The sequence below is a fragment of the Gorilla gorilla genome, chromosome 8 (genome assembly GCF_029281585.2).
Source record: "Gorilla gorilla gorilla isolate KB3781 chromosome 8, NHGRI_mGorGor1-v2.1_pri, whole genome shotgun sequence".
Taxonomy (NCBI): domain Eukaryota; kingdom Metazoa; phylum Chordata; class Mammalia; order Primates; family Hominidae; genus Gorilla; species Gorilla gorilla.
Genome location: NC_073232.2, coordinates 131,745,858 through 131,764,628, shown reverse-complemented (window position 1 = coordinate 131,764,628; position 18,771 = coordinate 131,745,858). Strand labels below are relative to the sequence as shown.

Below are 18,771 nucleotides of genomic sequence, written 5' to 3'. Positions count from 1 at the left end.
ATGAGGAAATGGTTACCTGTTAGAATTTTAGAGAGGTATGTTAGAAAGGTCTGAGCAGTCCTCAAGACTACAAGCATATACACAGCCACTATTTCCCCTCTCACATCCATTGCAGACATCACTAATCAATCAAGTCATTCTTTTCCACCAAGATGCCTGGGAGGTTGCAGCTGCCCCTCCCCTGATGCCCATGGCCAATGACTGATTGATGCAGAAGCATAACACCTGCTGTTTGACCTCTGAGCTGTAATTTAGGCCCTAAAGGTCCTTTTGGGGTTAGGTTGAGGCTGGGCTCAGCTTCTCATCTTTCCCCAGCTTCCTCCAGGGCCTGTCCTGCTTTCCTCCCTCCCTCAATAAATCACTTGCATCAGAATTTCCATCTCAGGTTCTGCTTCTAGAGAACCTGAGATAAATAGCAATATTAATATTATATATTGAGTAATCCCTTCTAGAAACAGCTTCAAAGACACACCCAGAAATATTTTATCAGCTATTAATATTTAGGCATCCCTTGTCCCAGTCAAGTTAATATTTAAAATTAACCATCACAATTACCACCTTTGTAACTCAGCCCACCAAGGCTTAGCCCAGCACCCGCCAAACCACCACCAGTACCGCCCAACCACAACCGATCATTTTGCGTTCTGTTTTATTTTGAAATCCCAGACCTCATATCATATCATTGGCCGATATTTCAATGTGCGTCTCCAAAAATGATGAACTTAAAAAAACATAACCACCATACTATTGTGACATCTAAAAAGTTGAGTTTCTTATTTATCTAATTTTAATATTTTTATTTTTTTATACACAGGTTTCCTTCAACCAAAAAATTGAGTTATTTAAATATAACACAACACTAAACTCCCCAGTAAAAAGAATTATAAACTAGCATTTATTGAGTATGAGCAGCATTCCACGTTCACATCCTATCTCATTTAAACCATCCACCTGCCCTCTGAAGTAGTGATATAGTTTGGCTGTGTCCCCACCAAAATCTCACCTTGAATTGTAATAATTCTCACATGTCAAGGGAAGGGCCAGGTGGAGATAATTGAATCATGGGGTAGTTTCCCCCACACTGTTCTCGTTGTAGTAAGTCTCACAAGCTCCGATGGTTTTATAAATGGGAGTTCCCCACACAAGCTCTCTTGCCTGCCACCAGGTTAGACGTACCTTTACTTCTCCTTTGCCTTCCACCATGATTGTGAGGCCTCCCCAGCCATGTGGAACTGTGAGTCCATTAAACCTCTTTCCTTTATAAATTGCCCAGTCTTGGGTATGTCTTTATTAGCAGCATGAGAACAGACTAATACAAGTAGTAACACATTGTTAGGCACTGTCCAAAATTTTAACACCTGCTACCCACATAGTGCCTATCCTTCTTCCCTGGTTTAGTCTATATTGCCTTACATATATTTTTGAAAACTTTTAATTTTGAAATATATTACAAATATACTACCTTATAGGTTCACAGCAAGTTGCAAAGATAGTACAGAAAGGACCCTTGCACTCTTCACCCAGTTTCCCCCAATGCTTGCATCTTACATTGCTAGGATCCAACAGCATGGCCAGGAAATGGACACTGTTCCAACTGGTCCAATGTGTGTGTAGTTTTATGCGATTTTAATACATGTGTTCATTTGTGTAACTGCCACTGCAATCAAGGCACAGAACTATGCTATCACCACAAAGATCTCATTCTACTTCTTTATAATCATACCTCCCTCTACCCCACCTATCCCTAACCCCTCCAATTTGTTCCCTATCTCTATAACTTTGACATTCTGAGAATGACATATAAATAGAATCATATGGTATGTGACTTTTTTTTTCAGACAGCGTCTCACTCTGTCACCCAGGCTAGAATGCAGTACCGCGATCGTGGCTCACTGCAGCCTCGAACTCCCGGGCTCAGGTGATCATCCTGCCTCAGCCTTCTGAATAGCTGGGACTACAGGTGCATGCCATCACGTCTGGCTAACTTTTTTTTCTTTTAGAGGCAGGGTCTCCCTGTGTTGCTCAGGGTATGTGATCTTTTGAGGTTGACTTCTTTCACTTGGCAGAATTCTCTTGAGCTCCATCCACATTGTTGTGTATCAATAATTCACTCCTTTTTATTAACTAAGTAGTATTCCACGGTACGGATGGACCACAAGCTAGTTAACTATTCACCTACTGAAGGACACTTGTTTCTCTCTGCTTTATTGCTTTTTCCTTGGCGTTTTTAACAAGCATACTATATATTTATTTACGTGTCTTGTTTGTTTTCTCCCCTCCCCCCCGTATAATATATGCTCCATGAGAGCAGGGACTTTTGCCTCGTATGTGCATCATTGTATCTCTGGGACCAGGAACACTGTCTGGCATGTAGGAAAGAGCTTAATAAGCCATTTGTGGAGTGAATGTTGAATGAATTTTACAAATGAAGAGATCTAGTTCCAGGGAATGTAAATAACTTTTCTAAGGTCATAGCACCTGTCGGTTGCAGAGCCTGGTCTTAACCTGCTCTCTTGGCTCAAAGCGCCCCGCCCTCAGCCCCTTGCCGGCCCCGATCTTTCTTCTCCCTGGCCAAGCGTGGGCAAAGCTGGCTCCTGCTTCTGTGTTTCTTTTGGCTTCAAGGAGGCTGGTAGGGTTTTCCAACGGAACTTTACTGACAACCCACAAAGCCCAAAGGGAAATAAACAAGGGAAATCTGAGGACTTATAAAGTGTTGAGCTTATAAAATAAATTTTCTTTTCTTTTTTTTTTTTTAAAAAGAAGGGATGTTGTATTAGTTTCCTGTGGCTGCTGTAACAAATTACCACAAGCTCGGTGGCTTAAAACAACACCTCCTTACGACCTCACGGTTCTGGAGGCCAGAACTCTAAAATCCAGGTGTTGGCAGGGCTGGAGGGCAGGACTGGCAGGTGGGGAAAGGTGGTTTGTGAACTGTAATACTCTTTGACCTATATCATGTCGGCATACAGTACATTAATAAAACATTTAAAATGGCCGGGTGTGGTGACTCATGCCTGTAATCCTAGCACTTTGGGAGACCGAGGCAGCAGTGTGGACACTCAACTCAGGCACACTCCACAGTCAGAGGGTGCTGGGTCCACAACCTCGTGCTGCAGCTTCCTCCGTGTGTGGCCTTGGGTGAGTCACTTTAGCAACCAGGTCAGCGTGCCCATCTCCATAGTGGGTGCCACTGCCCACCTTGCCAGGGAGTTGTAACATCACTCGAGACCACAGGAACATGGCCACTGTTTCTTGGCACTTACCACCTCCAGGCCCCTGGTGAAGCGCTCCTGCCAGGTCACCTCATTAAATCCCCACGACAACCTTGTTGGAGGGCTGTTATTGTCCCCATTTTACAGCAGAGACGCTGAGACTGAGACACCGCAGCTGAGCCCACCCCTAGATGTTCTGACTTAATGGTGTCCACCAGGGCCGCCACCAGCCCTAGTTCTGCAAATTCTTCAGGTGACTGTGGTGAGCAGCAGGGTTGAGAACCTGGGCCCTGGCTTGAAACCATGAAGCACACCCTGTGCTCCCCCAGCCGGTCCATCCCTCCTCCCTCGCTCTGTTCCCTCCTCCCTCGCTCTGTTCCCTCCCCCCTCGCTCTGTTCCCTCCCCCCTCGCTCTGGTCCCTCTCCCCTCGCTCTGGTCCCTCCTCCCTCGCTCTGGTCCCTCCTCCCTCGCTCTGGTCCCTCCTCCCTCACTCTGGTCCCTCCTCCCTCACTCTGGTCCCTCCTCTCTTACTCCCTTCCAGGCTCTGCCTTGGGTACCAGGGCTGAGTTTTGCCATGTACAAGCCAGTGGTCTTGGGACCGTGTCTGTGTCTTGTTTACTCAGCCCACACATGGGCGTACTAGCTGGCCTGCCTCCCCTGCGAGGGTGTGTGGGGAAGGCAGGGAGTAGTCAGATTTGCCGTTCTCTGCCTGCCTCTGACTGAGGTGAGTTGGGGGGCACCCCTCCTCCCTGCTATCCCGGGAGTCTTCGTGGCTTCCCCATCTGTGTGCAGCCCCCTCACTCTCCTAAGATGTGCCTGCTGTCCCAGTGTGAATGCCCAGCCTACCCTGCTCTGCTGGCCATGGCTGACTCCATGGTGGTTTGAGGGGCACCTTCCCAGATTGGGCCAGAGGATGTGAACTTGGGAGCTGGGGGCGGGGGGGGGGGGAGATGAGGGGCCATCGTGTGTGCTGGGAAGCAGGGAAAGCCATTCCCAGATGCAGGACGATGGAGAAACTCAAGAGGCCTATCCATCGCCGTGGACCCAAGAGAGATGAGAAGGAGGGCCAGTCAGTTCTCACCAGCCTGCGAGGCCACTCCTTGCCCTAGAGTTCCAAGTGAAAGTCCAATACATTTCCTTTTCTCTGAAGCTCATTGCACTCACGATGAAGAGACTCAGTGAAGACAGAACCGCTCGAGGACTGACGGCAGGGCAGGGAGCAACCGGCCTGACAGAGATCTCAATGGCAGGAGAATGGTTGCCTACAACTTCCAAAGAATACTCCATAAAGCTGAGACAGTAGGCCCATCCAAGCAGAGGCAAAGAAGCCACTCTCCTCCCAATCCAGGCACCATGTAGTAACAACTGGAACTCTAGCCACCCATCCCTGGGCTTTCCCTAAGGAGCCCAGGACGATGGCGTCCAGCAGGAAAGTTTCAGCCAAAGGCCCCGCTGCTGGTCGGTTTCTGGGCTGCCTAGGGAAGTTTCAACCAAAGTCCCTGTTGCTGGTCGGTTTCTGGGCCGCCTAGGGAAGTTTCAACCAAAGCCCCTGTTGCTGCTCAGTTTCTGGGCTGCCTTGGGAGTGTGGTTGGTTTCTGGGCCACCTTGAACTCCCTGGGGTAGAGTCTGAGAATCTAAATGTTGAATGTGCTTTGGGGCAGGATCTGGTTAAATGGCAGATCCTGATTCAGAAGGTCTCAGCAGGGCCTGAGGGTCCACCACCTGACAAGTCCCCCAGGAGAGGCTGCTGGTCTGAAGAGCACACCTGGAGAAGGTAAGGCTTAGCTGAGTCTGATGCTCAGTTAAAATTGGGAGCCCAGGCTGGGCGCGATGGCCGAGGCCTGTAATCCCAGCACTTTGGGAGGCCGAGACAGGTGGATCACTTGAGGTCAGGAGTTTGAGACCAGCCTGACCAACATGGCAAAACCCCATCTCTACTGAAAACACAAAAATTAGCCGGGCGTGGTGGGAGGCACCTGTAATCCCAGCTACTTGGGAGACTGAGGCAGGAGAATCACTTGAACCCAGGAGGTGGAGATTGCAGTGAGCCAAGATCGCTCCATTGCACTCCAGCCTTGGCGACAAGAGCGAAACTCCGTCTCAAAAACAAACAAATAAATAAATAAATAAAACAAAAAAACCTGGGAACCCAGGTCGGTCCAGCTGCCCCCTGGCTCCCTATTTTACAGAAGGAACATTCCACCCACTGTAAGGCCCAGAGAGCTGGGGATGCTGGCTGGGTTGATGGCTGTTCTCCCAGCAGAAGAAAGGAAGCTGACAATGCAGAGAAGAAAGAGCAGGGACTCTGGAGACAACTGTGAGTTTCAGCCTCTCATTTGCTTAGTCAACTTGGACAAGACACAGAGCCCCTCAGAGCCTCAGTTTATGGAGCGTTGTTTGTGAAGATAGTGAGACTTGGGTAGATGGTGACTGTTTATAAGTGCTAGTTCTTGTTTATTAATTGCAAAAGGAAATGCTTGCAGCCCCTACCTAGCTTGGTGCCCTGGCTGTGCCTTGGGAAGCTCTTACTGTGTTATGGGAGCTGTGAGTCACATGTGAGCAAAGACGGGCAGCACCCGCTGGCAGGACCATGGCCACCGCCAGGCTTGCTGGGCAGGCTGGATGTCAGGGTGGGTGGTTTCCCCAACAAGCAGACCACAGGGCCTGACCCAGCAGCAAACCGCTCATGCCTCCTGATGACAATGCACCTCTGCCTGCCGGGGAAGCTGGCCTGGCCCAGGAACACTGAGGACACCCAGGCTGTTAGTTCTCTTGCAAATTACTTAGTTACTCTGAGTGGCTAATGGACATAACCCATTCGTGACCTCTTTCTGGGTTAATTCTGATAACTCAGAAAAGCAAGCATTTTTAAGAGAAGTTTTTTATGGTAGTTCTCCATTAAAGGAGACATTTGGCTTCTCTTAGAAAAAGCCAAAAACATCCCGAGTGGGTCCCCATGAGACTGGGTCGGACTTCTCAGTGCCCTGAAGGACCTCACAGGAAGGAGGAGGTTTGCTCCCAGGGAAACACACCGGCCTCAAGTGCACGCCTGCAGTGAGCTTGTGGGAGCCTCGGGATGCCCAGGCTGAGAGGAAGGGGTGAGGGCGTGGCCCACTTAACGCTTTCTCCTTCACAGAAACGGATTCTCGCTCAGGGACCAGTCTGTGTCTGGAGCTGGGTGGAGAGCCAGCCGCTGCCTTGGGGAGTCCACAAGTGGTGGCGGGAGCAGAGCTGGCAGCTAGGTCATGGGGTCACCTGGCTGGAACCTTCTCCCGACAGCATCCCCTCCCCTGAGCCAGGTCTGGACGGCATACAGGCGTGCAGGTGAGTCTCTGTGGGGAGTTGAGCACTAAGCTCCTCTCCTTTCTGCCGAGGGCTGGGGACAAAATCTGCCAGGGTTCTCTGGTGCCCTGAGGGGATTTCAGACTTAATTCTAATACTTCTCTCTTACTCCCTGACTCACTGTAGTTATCCAAAAGGAGTAGTGAAACCCTGTTCCATCCTGAGTGTCTTTACCAGATCCTTAAGGGCAGAAATGGAGTCACTATGGTGACCAGCCTTGACCCAACCCTTCTATATAGAGTTCAGAATGTGCACTCTGTCCCACATCATTGCATTGGGCACTGCCACACAGAAGTGCTTGAAGGCCAGGGGCTGCCATATCAAGAGCTGTAGACCTTGGTTAAATAACCACCCTCCATACCTGATTCTGCTGGGCCAAGTGCCACCTGCATAAATACAAGATACCAGGCAAAGGTTTGGACATTCTCTGGGGAAGGTCTGCTTTGCACAGGTGCTCCTTTGCAGAAGTGTATCCTCCACTGGGTCTGTATATAGAGCATAACTTGTTCATAGGACCATGGCCACCCATCCAACCGTCATCCACTTTTCCTTTCTTCTATCCATCTGTCCATTGAGCCATCCATTCATCCATCTATTCATCTATCCATCCACACATCCATCCATCTACCTACCTACTCATCTTTTTATATGTCCATCCATCCATCCATCCACCCACCCATCCATCCACCACCCACCCACCCTTCCTTCCATCCATTTAACCATCCATCCATCCATTCATCTATCCATCCATCCACCCACCCACCTTTCCTTCCTTCTATCCACTCATCCAATCCATCTACCCACCTACCCACCTTTTTACCCATCCACCCATCTACCACCTACCCACCCTTGCTTCCATCTATCTAACCATCTATTCATTCATACTCATGGATCTTCCTTTCCTTTTCCTTCCTTCCCTCCCTCCCTTCCTTCCTCCTTCCGTTCCCTTCCCTTCCTTCTTTCCTTCGCCTCCTACATTCCTTCGTCTCCTACATTCCTTCCCTCCTTCATTCCTTGCTTCTACCCGGCCATTCAACCATCCATCCATCCTAGAACATCTGAATAGCATAACTCCAAGGAGTACTAGAGTACAATGTAAATGGTACCCCTGATATTTTTCACCCTTCATTCATCCCTTCATTTATTATTATTATTTTTAGAAATGGCAATTCTTTTTTTTTTTTTTTTTGACGGAGTCTTGTTCTCTCACCCAGGCTGGAGTGCAGTGGTGCCATCTCGGCTCACTGCAACCTCTGCCTCCCGGGTTCAAGAGATTCTCCTGCCTCAGCCTCCTGAGTAACTGGGATTACAGGCGCAACAGGTGTACGCCATCACACCCTGCTAATTTTTGTATTTTTAGTAGAGACGGGGTTTCACCATGTTGGTGAAGCTGGTCTCGAACTCCTGACCTCATGATCCGCCTGCCTCGGTCTCCCAAAGTGCTGGGATTACAGGTGTGAGCCACCATGCCCGGCTGAAATGGCAATTCTTATATCAAAGAGAAAATAAAAGGGAGGCAAAGTGGGAGGCAAAGATAGAACGAGCTGCAGAAGCCTGGCAGAATGTTGGAACTGGAAGGAACCTCCCCGTCATCAAAGTCCAGTATTCCTCCATCTCCCGTGGCCAGGAAAAAGTCCTGAACACTCATGGGGAGTCAATGGCGTTGTCTTAAGGAGCCGAAGTTCTCATGGATGCCTATTTTATAAAGAGAAAGCTTATTTTGGGTTGGATTAAAAGGCTTTTCTTCTTTGATATTATTTTATTTTTTTTCTTACATTGAAAAATCTTTGCTCTTAATTACATTAACAGACTTAGATGTTTTGCCCTATAATATACATTAGTTGAGGAATAATAACATCCGTGTTATTACTGACAATATGTTTAGTGAAAATGGCTTAAGATTTTTTTGGCAACTCTTTTTGTCTTTAGGGCATGCCCCTCTTTGGGAACCTACAGTCACATTTCTGTGCCTTAAAGTCACTTGGGGATGGTCTCTGTGTGATTATGCCACCACCTGCATATGAACAGATTTGTTTCTTCCATTTGTCTTTTGGTTTATAGGGGCTGCTATAAAAAATTTTTAGTTTTGTTTTACAATTATCAAAAACATTTACATATGACAATATTGAATTTTACTTGAGCCCGGTGCTCCTGGAAAACAGTGAAGATTAAAGGAATTCCCCCTGACAGGTGCAGTGGTTCAATCTGTAATCTCAACACTTTGGGAGACTGAGGCAGGAGGATCCCTTGAGGCCAGGAGTTCAAGACCAGGCTGGGTAACATAATGAGATCCCAGTTCTGCAAAAAATTTAAAAAAGTTAGCCGGGTGTGGTTGCACACACCTGTAATCCCAGCTACTCTGGAGGCTGAAGTGGAAAGATTGCTTGAGCCCAGGAGTTAGAGGCTGCAGTGAGCCATGACTGCACCACTGCACTCCAGCCTGGGTGACAGAGTAAGACCCTGTCTCATAAAACAAAACAAAACAACAACAAAAAGCCAAAACAAGAGATTCTCCTCACATTTTTGTTTTCCAGGAAAACAACATGCTGCAAAAAACCACCTTTCCCCATATGACTTTGTATTAGTCTGTTCTCACATTGCTCATAAAGACATACCTGAGACTGGGTAATTTGTAAAGGAAAGAGGTTCAATAGACTCACAGTTCCACATAGCTGGGGAGGCCTCACAACCATGGTGGAAGGCAAGGAGGAGCAAAGGCACATCTTACATGGTGGCAGGCAAGAGAGTGTGTGCAGCAGAACTCCCCTTTATAAAACCATCAGATCTCATGAGACTTATTCACTGTCACTAGAACAGCACGGGGAAGACCCGCCCCCATGATTCAATTACCTCCCACTGGGTCCCTCCCACAACATGTGGGAATTATGGGAAGACAATTCGAGATTTGGGTGGGGACACAGACAACCACATCAGACTTCCATAAGGCCGAGGGATGTCCCCCTTATTTATCTATGAAAGGCCAGACACAGACCCTCCAAATTCCCATTCTTTGCCTCATAAATGATTAGCTGAATGGCCTGTTCCCACTGATCCATGGAAACAAAATGCTTGCTAGCCAGACTTGGGTAAGTTTCACTCCTTCTTCCTGGACTCTGAACTTTGACCAACTCTCAGCCTGAGCCTGCAGGCAGCCCCTCCAGAGCAGAGGCTGCCTCAGGGTGACATTTTCTGATCTATTTATCTGATCACATCACCCTTTCATCCCATTTTCCACACCTGGCTCTTTCTAGCCTTGTTATTTCTACAAAAGAGATCATCTTTTCACCTAACCCTCAAGACCCTTGCAGATGGCATGGTCAAGCCTTCTCCGTTTTGCAGTGCTCTCCATTCCAGCCCCTGTTGCAGTAGCCCCTTTCCTCCCTTGCAAAAATCTTTCAAATAGTTCTCTCCCCACTGAGTCTGGATTTGTGTTTTATTTTACGTGTGCTTGCAAAGTCAAATCTACAAGACAAGGCACATTTCTGAGCAGACTGGCTTTTATATCTGTCTCTCACCCTCCTCCCCTGGTGGCTTCCCTCTCCCTGTAGGTAACTTTTTTCCTTTTTTTGGTTTATCTTTTCATTAAAAATACAACAGTAGGATTCTATGTTGTATCCTCTTTCCTTTTGTTTAAGAACAGTGGTAGCCAATTGTACCCACCTGCTTCCATTTGCAGGTAAGAGCCTCACTCTCTTCAGCCCTCTGTGACTCTGAAAAGCCATCAGCAGGAAGATCAGTGGCTGCTTTGCCCTAAGCGTCCTCAATGAGATGAAAGCGCTTTGTAAACCAGTGGGCCTCAAACTGGAGTGTGCACCCCAGTCACCTGGGGGTCCTGTTCATAGGTCCCACCCAGACTCCTAACTCAATAGGCTTGGCACGGGGAGCAGGAACCTGGATCTCTCAGAAGTTCACAGGGCTGCTGCTGCAGCCTGTAGGGGTGAGGGTGTCAGACTTTGAAAACTACTGGTTATCAGTTCCCCTCAAGGGCAGGGCAAATGTTGGTGAGTATTAATAAAACTTCTGTACCATAGAATACAGGACCTGGTTTGACTATAGACCCAGCCTGCCATTCCGGTTTGGGGCTTTCTTTTTTTTTTTTTTTTTTTTTGGGACAGAGTCTCACTCTGTCACCCAGGCTGGAATGCAGTGGTGCAATCTCAGCTCACTGCAATCTCCACCTCCAGGGTTCAAGGGATTCTCCTGCCTCAGCTTCCCAAGTAGCTGGGATTACAGGTGCATGTCACCACACCCAGCTAATTTTTATAGTTTTAGTAGAGTTGGGATTCCACTATGTTGGCCAGGCTTGTCCCAAACTCCTGACCTCAGGTGATCCACCCACCTAAGTCTCCCAAAGTGCTGGGATTAGGTGTGAGAAACGGTGCCCAGCCAGGTTTGGGGCTTTCTAAGGCCTCTCTGCTCAAAGTGTTTTCTGAGGACCAGTGGCTTCGCCCAGGAGCACTCAGAAGTGCGGGCTGTCCCCTACCCCACACCCACCGAATCAGATTCTAGTTTATCAAGATTCCAAATGAGTCAGAACTCCTGAAGCATGAGAGGTGCTGACCCAAGCCTTCTGCGCCTTCTGGTTTACCTGCCAGTGGTTGACGCCCCTAGAGTGCAAACTCTAGATCTCACCCCACAGCCTGCTGAATGGGCTTTTCCTGCTCTCTCCCGCAAGACAGCCAAGCCAAGGCCCCATGACAACTGGCCCAGGCCTGGGCAATGTTTGGCTTGGCAAACTGCTGGGCAAAGTGGTACCAGGAGCCCTGCCATCCTGTGGCTCAAGGGTCTGTTCCCAGGGCCCCAGCTCTCCCTCCTCTTCACGGTCTCTGGGTATGGCAGGTGGATCCTAACAGCTTTAAGGACCGCTTCCCACAGGGTTGTGGCCTGGAGCTCTCTGGGGCCCAGGGATGCTAGCTTTGAGCCTTTCCTGAAAATGAGTTAGATGGAGGCTCTTTTGGTCCCCTTACCAAATCCACGGTTGTCTGGTGTGGACAGGACGGGCACAGGCCTGAAAGGTGTGGAGGAGGTAAGAGGTGGGTACTCCTCCTGCCCAGCCCACCCCATCTGCCTGGGAAGGGGCCAAAGCTGCTGGGCAGGGCAGTGTAAATGGTGAGGGGGGCCGGAGCTGTGGGGCTGGAGTTTCTCCCACTCACACCCTGTCTGTCCCAGGAGAGACGGCAGCTTCTGTCTACCCGGAGGCTGGCTCGGACAGTGGAGTTTCTGGAGTGGTGAAAGCCCCAGAGACAGAGCTGGGCCCTGCGGGGAGGTCCTCCCCATCCCTGTTCTGAGATCAGAGCATTTCCTGCCCCACCCCTGCGTCTTCTGCCCTTGAGGGCTTCCCGCCTGGTCGGCAAATCCTCGGCCATGAGTACCCCCACTCTTCCATCCTGGGAGAGCCCCTTCCTCATCCCACCCTCATTGCCAGCCGGCCCCTCTTTCTCTCTGTCCAATTCCACAGGGTCCCGCAGTAAGCAGATTCTTCCCCAGGCTCCAGGCCTGGCTGGAGTGTGGCTCCTGGGTGTGAGGTCAAGGCCAGGCCCCTGCTCAAAGCCAAGGCCTCTGTGCTGGGTGGCACATGAGTTCCCACCGAATCCTCCAGCAGCCGCATCACTGAGGTGTGATCTCATTTACAGATGAAGACACCGAGGCTCAGAGTGGCCTGTTTAAGGTCATATATCATCAGTAGGGTGTTGGCTGAGTCCCAGCCCTGCTCATTCTATTTATTTATTTTTAAAATTTATTTTTACCTTTATTTTTAAAACAAACATCTCAGAGTAAGCCCTGCTCATTCTAACAGCTAAGGCAAGCAGGTAGAGGGAGACAGAAGAGGTCTTGGGTCCCAGATCGGGAATCCCAGTTCCGAGGTGAAAGGGCCGCTGTGCCTCACTGGCTACCCCATGTTCCAGCATGTGCCTGGCATGGCGAAGCCTGGACAGCCAGAAAGGCTCCCTCTGCAGAGCCCGCCTCTTCTGTATAAGACTGGGCAGGTGGGACCTGCAAATACGCCATTTGGTGTCATGGTGCTGGCACTGGCTCGAGCCCTTGTCACCCAGCTCCTCCTTGGTGCCAAGTGGCCAGAGCACTTCTAGAACCATCTGCTGGGTTTGAGATCAGAAGCCGACGGCCTGGTAAGAATTCAGGTTTTCTTGGGCCCTGCCCACTGGAGCTGGGCCATCTGTGGGTAGTTCAGGGGGTGGTCAGTGTGGGGGCCGGGTTTGGGTGGGTTCCACTGTCAACCTTAGGAAAGGGTTAGCCCAAAGGCCACAGGCATCTTGGGGACAGCTGTCGTATGCAGAAGAAACAGAACAAGAGCTCAGCAGCAGGAGAGAGATGCCAATGCCATGCTACTTCCATTAAGGAATTTATTTCTCTTTTAAAAACAACAACAGTGGCTCCATCTAGATCCAGTGGCACTGTGACGCGATAGACGGAACACACAGAGTTACAGCAGCAGGAGAACAGAAGCCGCTGCCTTCAGGAGTGACTGCCACCATGGAAGTTTCCATTCATTAATGTCCAAATCTCCCTGAAAAAAATTAGAAAGCTTTGGATGCTAGAAGGATTATTATTATTTTAACAACACCAAAAGCCACTAAAGTCTTCTAATTGAGAACACTCGCTTAGGGACTGTTACAAAAATGACTTCTTGATGGACTAGGGAAAGACATCTAAATTCCACTTCAGGGGAAGCATCTTTCTCTGCCAGGGAGAGCTGGCTTTTCAAATGTTTTCAATCACTGTCTCCGGCACAAGCCTTTACGTTTAGGCCAAGTGAGATACCCCTGGCCTGTGCAGGGTCTGACTTGCACACGCTGAGCTTCAACAGCTGGGTGGTGGGTGGGGAGGGCAGGCGCAGAAGGGGTCTCTGGGAGAGGAGGCTCTGCAATCGTGGTCTATTGTGATCAGGAAGATGGCAGCTCTCTGTGTTCATAATCCACACAGCGATGTCACTTCCAAATGCACAAAGACTTCATACTCACTATCTTTCCACAGCCGGGGCTAAAAAGTTCGAAGATCCTATCTCAGAGTGTTGGGTTATGAAAACAGGAGACCACCTCTTGGAAGTACAGGTATTCAGGAGGATGTGCATGCACACCAGGGGACCCAGAGGACAGCTGAGTGTCACTCAGGCGTTTCCTCTTCTTCTCAGAGATTTCCGATTATCCAGGAAGCCACCATCCCCTTTGGCAAGGCCTGGGATGCCAGGCTCAAGGAGGCTGCGGTGCCCCCTCCGTTTTGAGGGCAGCGGCTCAGTGGGAAAGTCGATGGGTAGCTGGAACTGATAACCCGAGCCTTTGGGGAAAGGACAGGGTGTAGAGGAAGAGGAGGGATTTCTGCAGTGGGGCCAGGCTCCCGGGAGAGGCATGGAGACTTGCAGGCCTCAGGGAGGGAAGGCCTTGGTATCCTCAGGGGCTCACCTGGGCTCTGATCCTACTTGTGCTGTCAATGCAAAGGCTGTGTGTGTCCCCAGGACTTCCCACCACCATTTGTCTCGGCAGCTGCTTGCTGGTATGTTTATGACCCAGGCCTCACAGCTGTGTCTGTGGGGCAGGCTAGGCCTCCCCGCCCCCGCCCCTCCGAGCAATGCCTTTCAGGAAGCCTCCTGTGGCTGCGCAGGCCACAGCAGCAGCGAGCAGCCCTAGAGCCCCGGATTCCCGGCCAAGGAAGAGGCGAGAATGGGTTGCTGTGGCGTGTGAGTGCATCGTCCGCAAGGCGGGGACTGGGTCTTCTTGCTATTTTGGGTGGTATTCTGGGTGCCCCCCAAGGGACTCAATAAACACTTGTAGGGCATCATGGTGACCATGGCAGAGACCGCCTCTGTCCACCAGGGACAGCAGCTCATCTCCTGAAATGCAGATGCAGAGACGCTTCTGAGAGATCCCATGTCTCACCTCAAAGTCACGAAGTCAGTGAACGTCTGGTGAAAAAAAATATCATGCCTGGAGCAAGAAAGACTCTTCTGTGAAGCGCTCAAATGCACGAACGAGAGTAAATCCGTTCACCATCCAAATATGCCTTATCCTGGACAGGTAGATGGGTGGACAGTGTTGTTTGCTTTTAATTTTAAAATATCTTTTGAAAAATGACCGTATAGGCCAGGGACAGTGGCTCACACCTATAACCTCAGCACTTTGGGAGGCTCAGGCAGGAGGATAGCTTGGGCTCAGGAGTTCGAGGCCAGCCTGGGCAACATGGGGAGACCCCCCATCTCTACAAAAAATTTTAAAAATTAGCTGAGTATGGTGGTGCACGCCTATGGTCCCAGCTACCTCGGAGGCTGAGGCAGGAGGATAGCTTGGACTCAGGAGTTTGAGGCTGCAGTGAGCCAGAATCATGCCACTGCACTTCAGCCTGGGGAACACAATGAGATCTTGTCTCAAAAAAAAAAAAAAATGCAGCTATAGAAACCAAGGTTGGAGGAGGAGCGAGTCAGGGAAGGGACAGGACTGGGGACTCAGTAGGGAGAAGGGATGATTCCCAGGCGCTGTTCTAAAGACTTCCTTTCTCTTACCACAAAGCAATGCATGAGCCAGAAGGAACAGGAGGCTTTAGTAGGCCAAGTGACTCTGCCCCCATCTCCTCTGGGCACTCAGGGAGGGCTGGTGGCAAACATGATGGAAGACTCAAGTTATCATAGAATCCACGTGCAGGCCTTGTGGTAGTACTGCCAGAGCTCTCATGACCTAGAAACATGGCAGCCACACTTCTGTCATCTTTCTTGCTCCCTGGGGATTCTCTACTGCAAACAGACAGGGCATTGCCTTTCAGGAATAAAAAGAGGCTGCTTCCCAATACCAAGAATCCATTTGGTAAGGACTGAGCTGCTATGAACTGGGCAAAAGGAACCAAACTCCTGGATGGGTGGCTGAGGTGGTGGCTTGGGCTGGTGACCATCCTAGGATGATGGTCCTTCTTTTCATTGAAAAAGGAAGTTCAGCAAGAGCTTAAGGATCTTAAGATACCATTCAAAGAGTTTTCTACTTCCTTGGAAGACTTGAATATGGCTGTATTTGTTTTGCATTCAGCCCAAGAAAGGTAATGGAAGGAGCCTCATAAAACAAGAGCTGGTCTTGAACAAAAAAATACTGCACATTAAAAAGATTTGAGGGAAGCCCAGCTATTTCTTCTCCCCCATTTCTTTGTAAAAGGGCCTCAAAATGATCAGTCCCAAAGGCCAGGACCCTTTTAGCGGCACACCCCAGGGCCCAGGGGTAGAGTCCGGGGGTTAGGCATGGAAACCGGGCCTCACAGCTGGTGCTCACGACTGTCCTCCCCACGGCTCATGCTCCAATGCTGCCTGCGTCATCCAGAGAAATGTGTTTGGGATGATCACCCCCAAAGCCCCGCTGAGAGCCCACAGCAGGGGTGGGCTCCCAGGCATTCCCATTCTGTGGTTTGGGGTGGAACCTGCGGGTCTGCACTTTTGACAGGAGGTGCCGCTGCAGCTAGGGCAGGGTCCACATGGTGAGAGACCCTGGCAGCTGCTGGGTGGCACAGTCAGACATCAGGGACTCAGCCGGGCAGGGGACAGTGAGGTCAAATGTTCACCCTGTCCTGGACTGGAGGTGGGAGCAGATTGGCCCCTGGTCACTTCATCGAGGCAGGAGGAGGTGGCCAGCTGCTCCCTGGGGATGGACAGCCCTGCTACAAGGGTCTGGGGGCTGCCTTCAGAGGCCCCTGGGCTGGCAAAGCCACCAAGTCCTCTAGGAGCTCCTGCCTGAAACTTTGAAATGTCCGATAGATCTTGCCTCTGCCCCACCTTCCTGGGGAAGGAACAGTGACTTTGTCTTGAGCCCTTTGGTGGCTTGGTCTCTCCTTGGGCCTCTCATTTGCCCGGAGAGACTGCCCCATCCATGCCACATGGGCCAGCACATTGATGGGGCTGTGAAGGTCTCGAAACCCTGTGAACGCTTCAGGAACATGCCAGGCCCCTGGGCCAGCCTCCCTCCCCACTACAGACACGACGCTGCTCTGTCAGGATGAGCCACGACGCTGCTCCGTCAGGATGAGCGCACTGCCTCACTTCCCGATGCTCCTGTGGGCCCCAAGGCTTTGGGACACTTGGGGTTTCACGACAAATCTTTACGATCCTATGCGTCTGTTAAAAATAGAGCAAAAATCCCCCAATGCAAACCTCTTGCAAATGACTGGCTTTAGCAGTCAGGACCTGCTTAGAAGGAAAGAGGCCCATCGCCCACCAGGCTGCAAACACCTAGATCCGTGCGCCAGCCGCCTTCCTGAAGGAAGAGCAGACAGAGGTGGGTGCGACAGTGGCTCGGCGTGCCCCTCGAGGAGAAGGGCTCAGGCTAGGCGACTCCGAGGGCCCCAGGAGAGGACATTCTGGCTGGGAGGGAGAAGTCCCACGTGTATCTGGAACATTTAATTCAGATTGTTCCAAGCCGACAGAAGGGTGACACCAATGTGAGGAAATGGCTCCAGAGATAGATGTGGGTAAATACAACCAATCCTTCAAAGGTGAAGTGTGGATCACTTTCTACATTTAATAAAGACATTTTCTCATTTGAGGCTCTGGAAGTCTTGAGTCACATTTTTTTTTTTTTTTTTGATAACCGCCTCCCCGCTAAAATGCCTTGGAACACATGGCTTAACAGTGGCTGCACAGAAAATATACACCCTCAAAGTCTCACTTTCATTTAAATACAAATATACAAAATGTAAACTGAGACAGTAGAGAAATTTACAAAACTTTTCTTTAAAAATCATAAAGACAAAATTCAGTTCTAGTTATGACGCTATTAAAATACGTGCAAGTTGTCGTATCCAACTGGATTTCTATTGCAATGTTCACCAAAGACAAATCCAATCCACCCTGGCCGGGGCTGCCTCGGAAAACAGACCTGAGTGGAAATTTCTTTGAGAAACCTCGAGGTTCTACGTCGACGGGATGGACGGCCTCCTTCCCCGGCTCCCGGGGGGCTCCCCTGGCAGCCCCACCAGAGCAGGGGCTCCACTACTTCCGCTTCTAAGAAGGGTCTGGGCTGGTTCCACTGTGGACTTGGAGGCCAGAGCCGAAACTAGCTGCTTCCGGTGGAGTTCGAGCTGACATGGTTTGAGTTTATGTGGTGGTTGAAACTAGTCTTGGAGCTGGGCGAACTCTTGGAATTGTTCTGATGCTGGGGTTGGGGTTGGGGGAGACGGGGTGGAGAGAACAGAAGTCAGTCCTGGGAGCCCTGGGGATGGGTCGGGGCTGCCTCTGCCAGCTCCAACCCTTGCTTTTTATTACCTTTTGCAGTCTCCCCTCAGAGCCAGGTACAAGGGCCACCCCTGGAGGCACAGGTACCTGGGAAGAGCCATGGAATTAACAGAACCTCCAATCAGGGTGGAGGCGGCCCCTCCTATAATATCCTCCTTGGTTAAGCCTGCAGGCCTGGGGTTACGCTGCCTGGGCTGGAATTCTCAGTGTTCCCCTCCCTCGCAGAGTGGCCTTGGGCATGCAATTCCATCTCCCAGTTTCCTCTCCTGTAACACAGGAGAAGAGCAGCTTCCGCACAGGGTGGCTGGGAGGATACAATGGGGCCTCACATGCGAAGGGCTCTAGCGAGGGCCGGCCTGGGAGAGATGGGCGGTCGTTCCCATTGCTCAGGCCTTCCCTCTGCATCCCGTGGGTGCTGGGCCCTTCATGTTGCAGAGGGGAGGAGGAGGGAGGCAAGAAGCGTTTGCTTCACAGGTGCTGGTGCCCATGTGTGGGCCACCACCCATGGCTCTAGGCAATGGGCATTTCTATCCTGATGTTTCAGGCAGGCAAACTGAGGCAGGAGAGGTTCCGTAAGTTGCCACATAACCAAGAAGTGTCAGGGCTGGGTTTGAACCCGGGTCTGTGAGACTCCATGGTAATTTCTTTTTCTAGGACCCAGGGTGTTCTTGGCATGCCTGGCCATCAGGGGAGGGAGACGTCATTCTTTCTGGAACTTCTGTTTTACTTGATGGAAGCATTGAAGCGTTGTATTTTTATATTATCACTGGCTGAGTGTGCCCATCCTGGAGCTGGCTCTTTGTGGGGAGGAGGAAGGAGCAGAACTAGGTGAGGGAGCCTCCCAGGCTCCAGGATGGGCACACTGGGCCACAGCTTCCTCAAGGGCCAGGCCAAGACGGGGTGTATGGTGGCCACCTTCCTGGTGTGGGGTGAGGTGGGGGCCCTTCCCCGGCATTTCCTCCACTGGCCCGCACCAACCCTTACCCGGGGCCAGGCTCTAA

At 50.6% G+C, this 18,771-nt stretch overlaps 1 protein-coding gene across 2 annotated transcripts in view; it reads right to left on the bottom strand.

The window, feature by feature from the left end:
• Window positions 1-17,037: 17,037 nt before the first annotated feature.
• The window catches only part of GRK5 (G protein-coupled receptor kinase 5), a 250,391-nt gene continuing 248,657 nt past the window's right edge, over window positions 17,038-18,771 (bottom strand). For both annotated transcript variants that reach the window (XM_031015495.3, XM_055353231.2), the window contains one exon: window positions 17,038-17,690. In XM_031015495.3, the coding sequence (XP_030871355.1) occupies window positions 17,592-17,690 (99 nt within the window). In that variant the 3' untranslated portion in view covers window positions 17,038-17,591. The remainder of the gene's footprint in view (window positions 17,691-18,771) is intronic.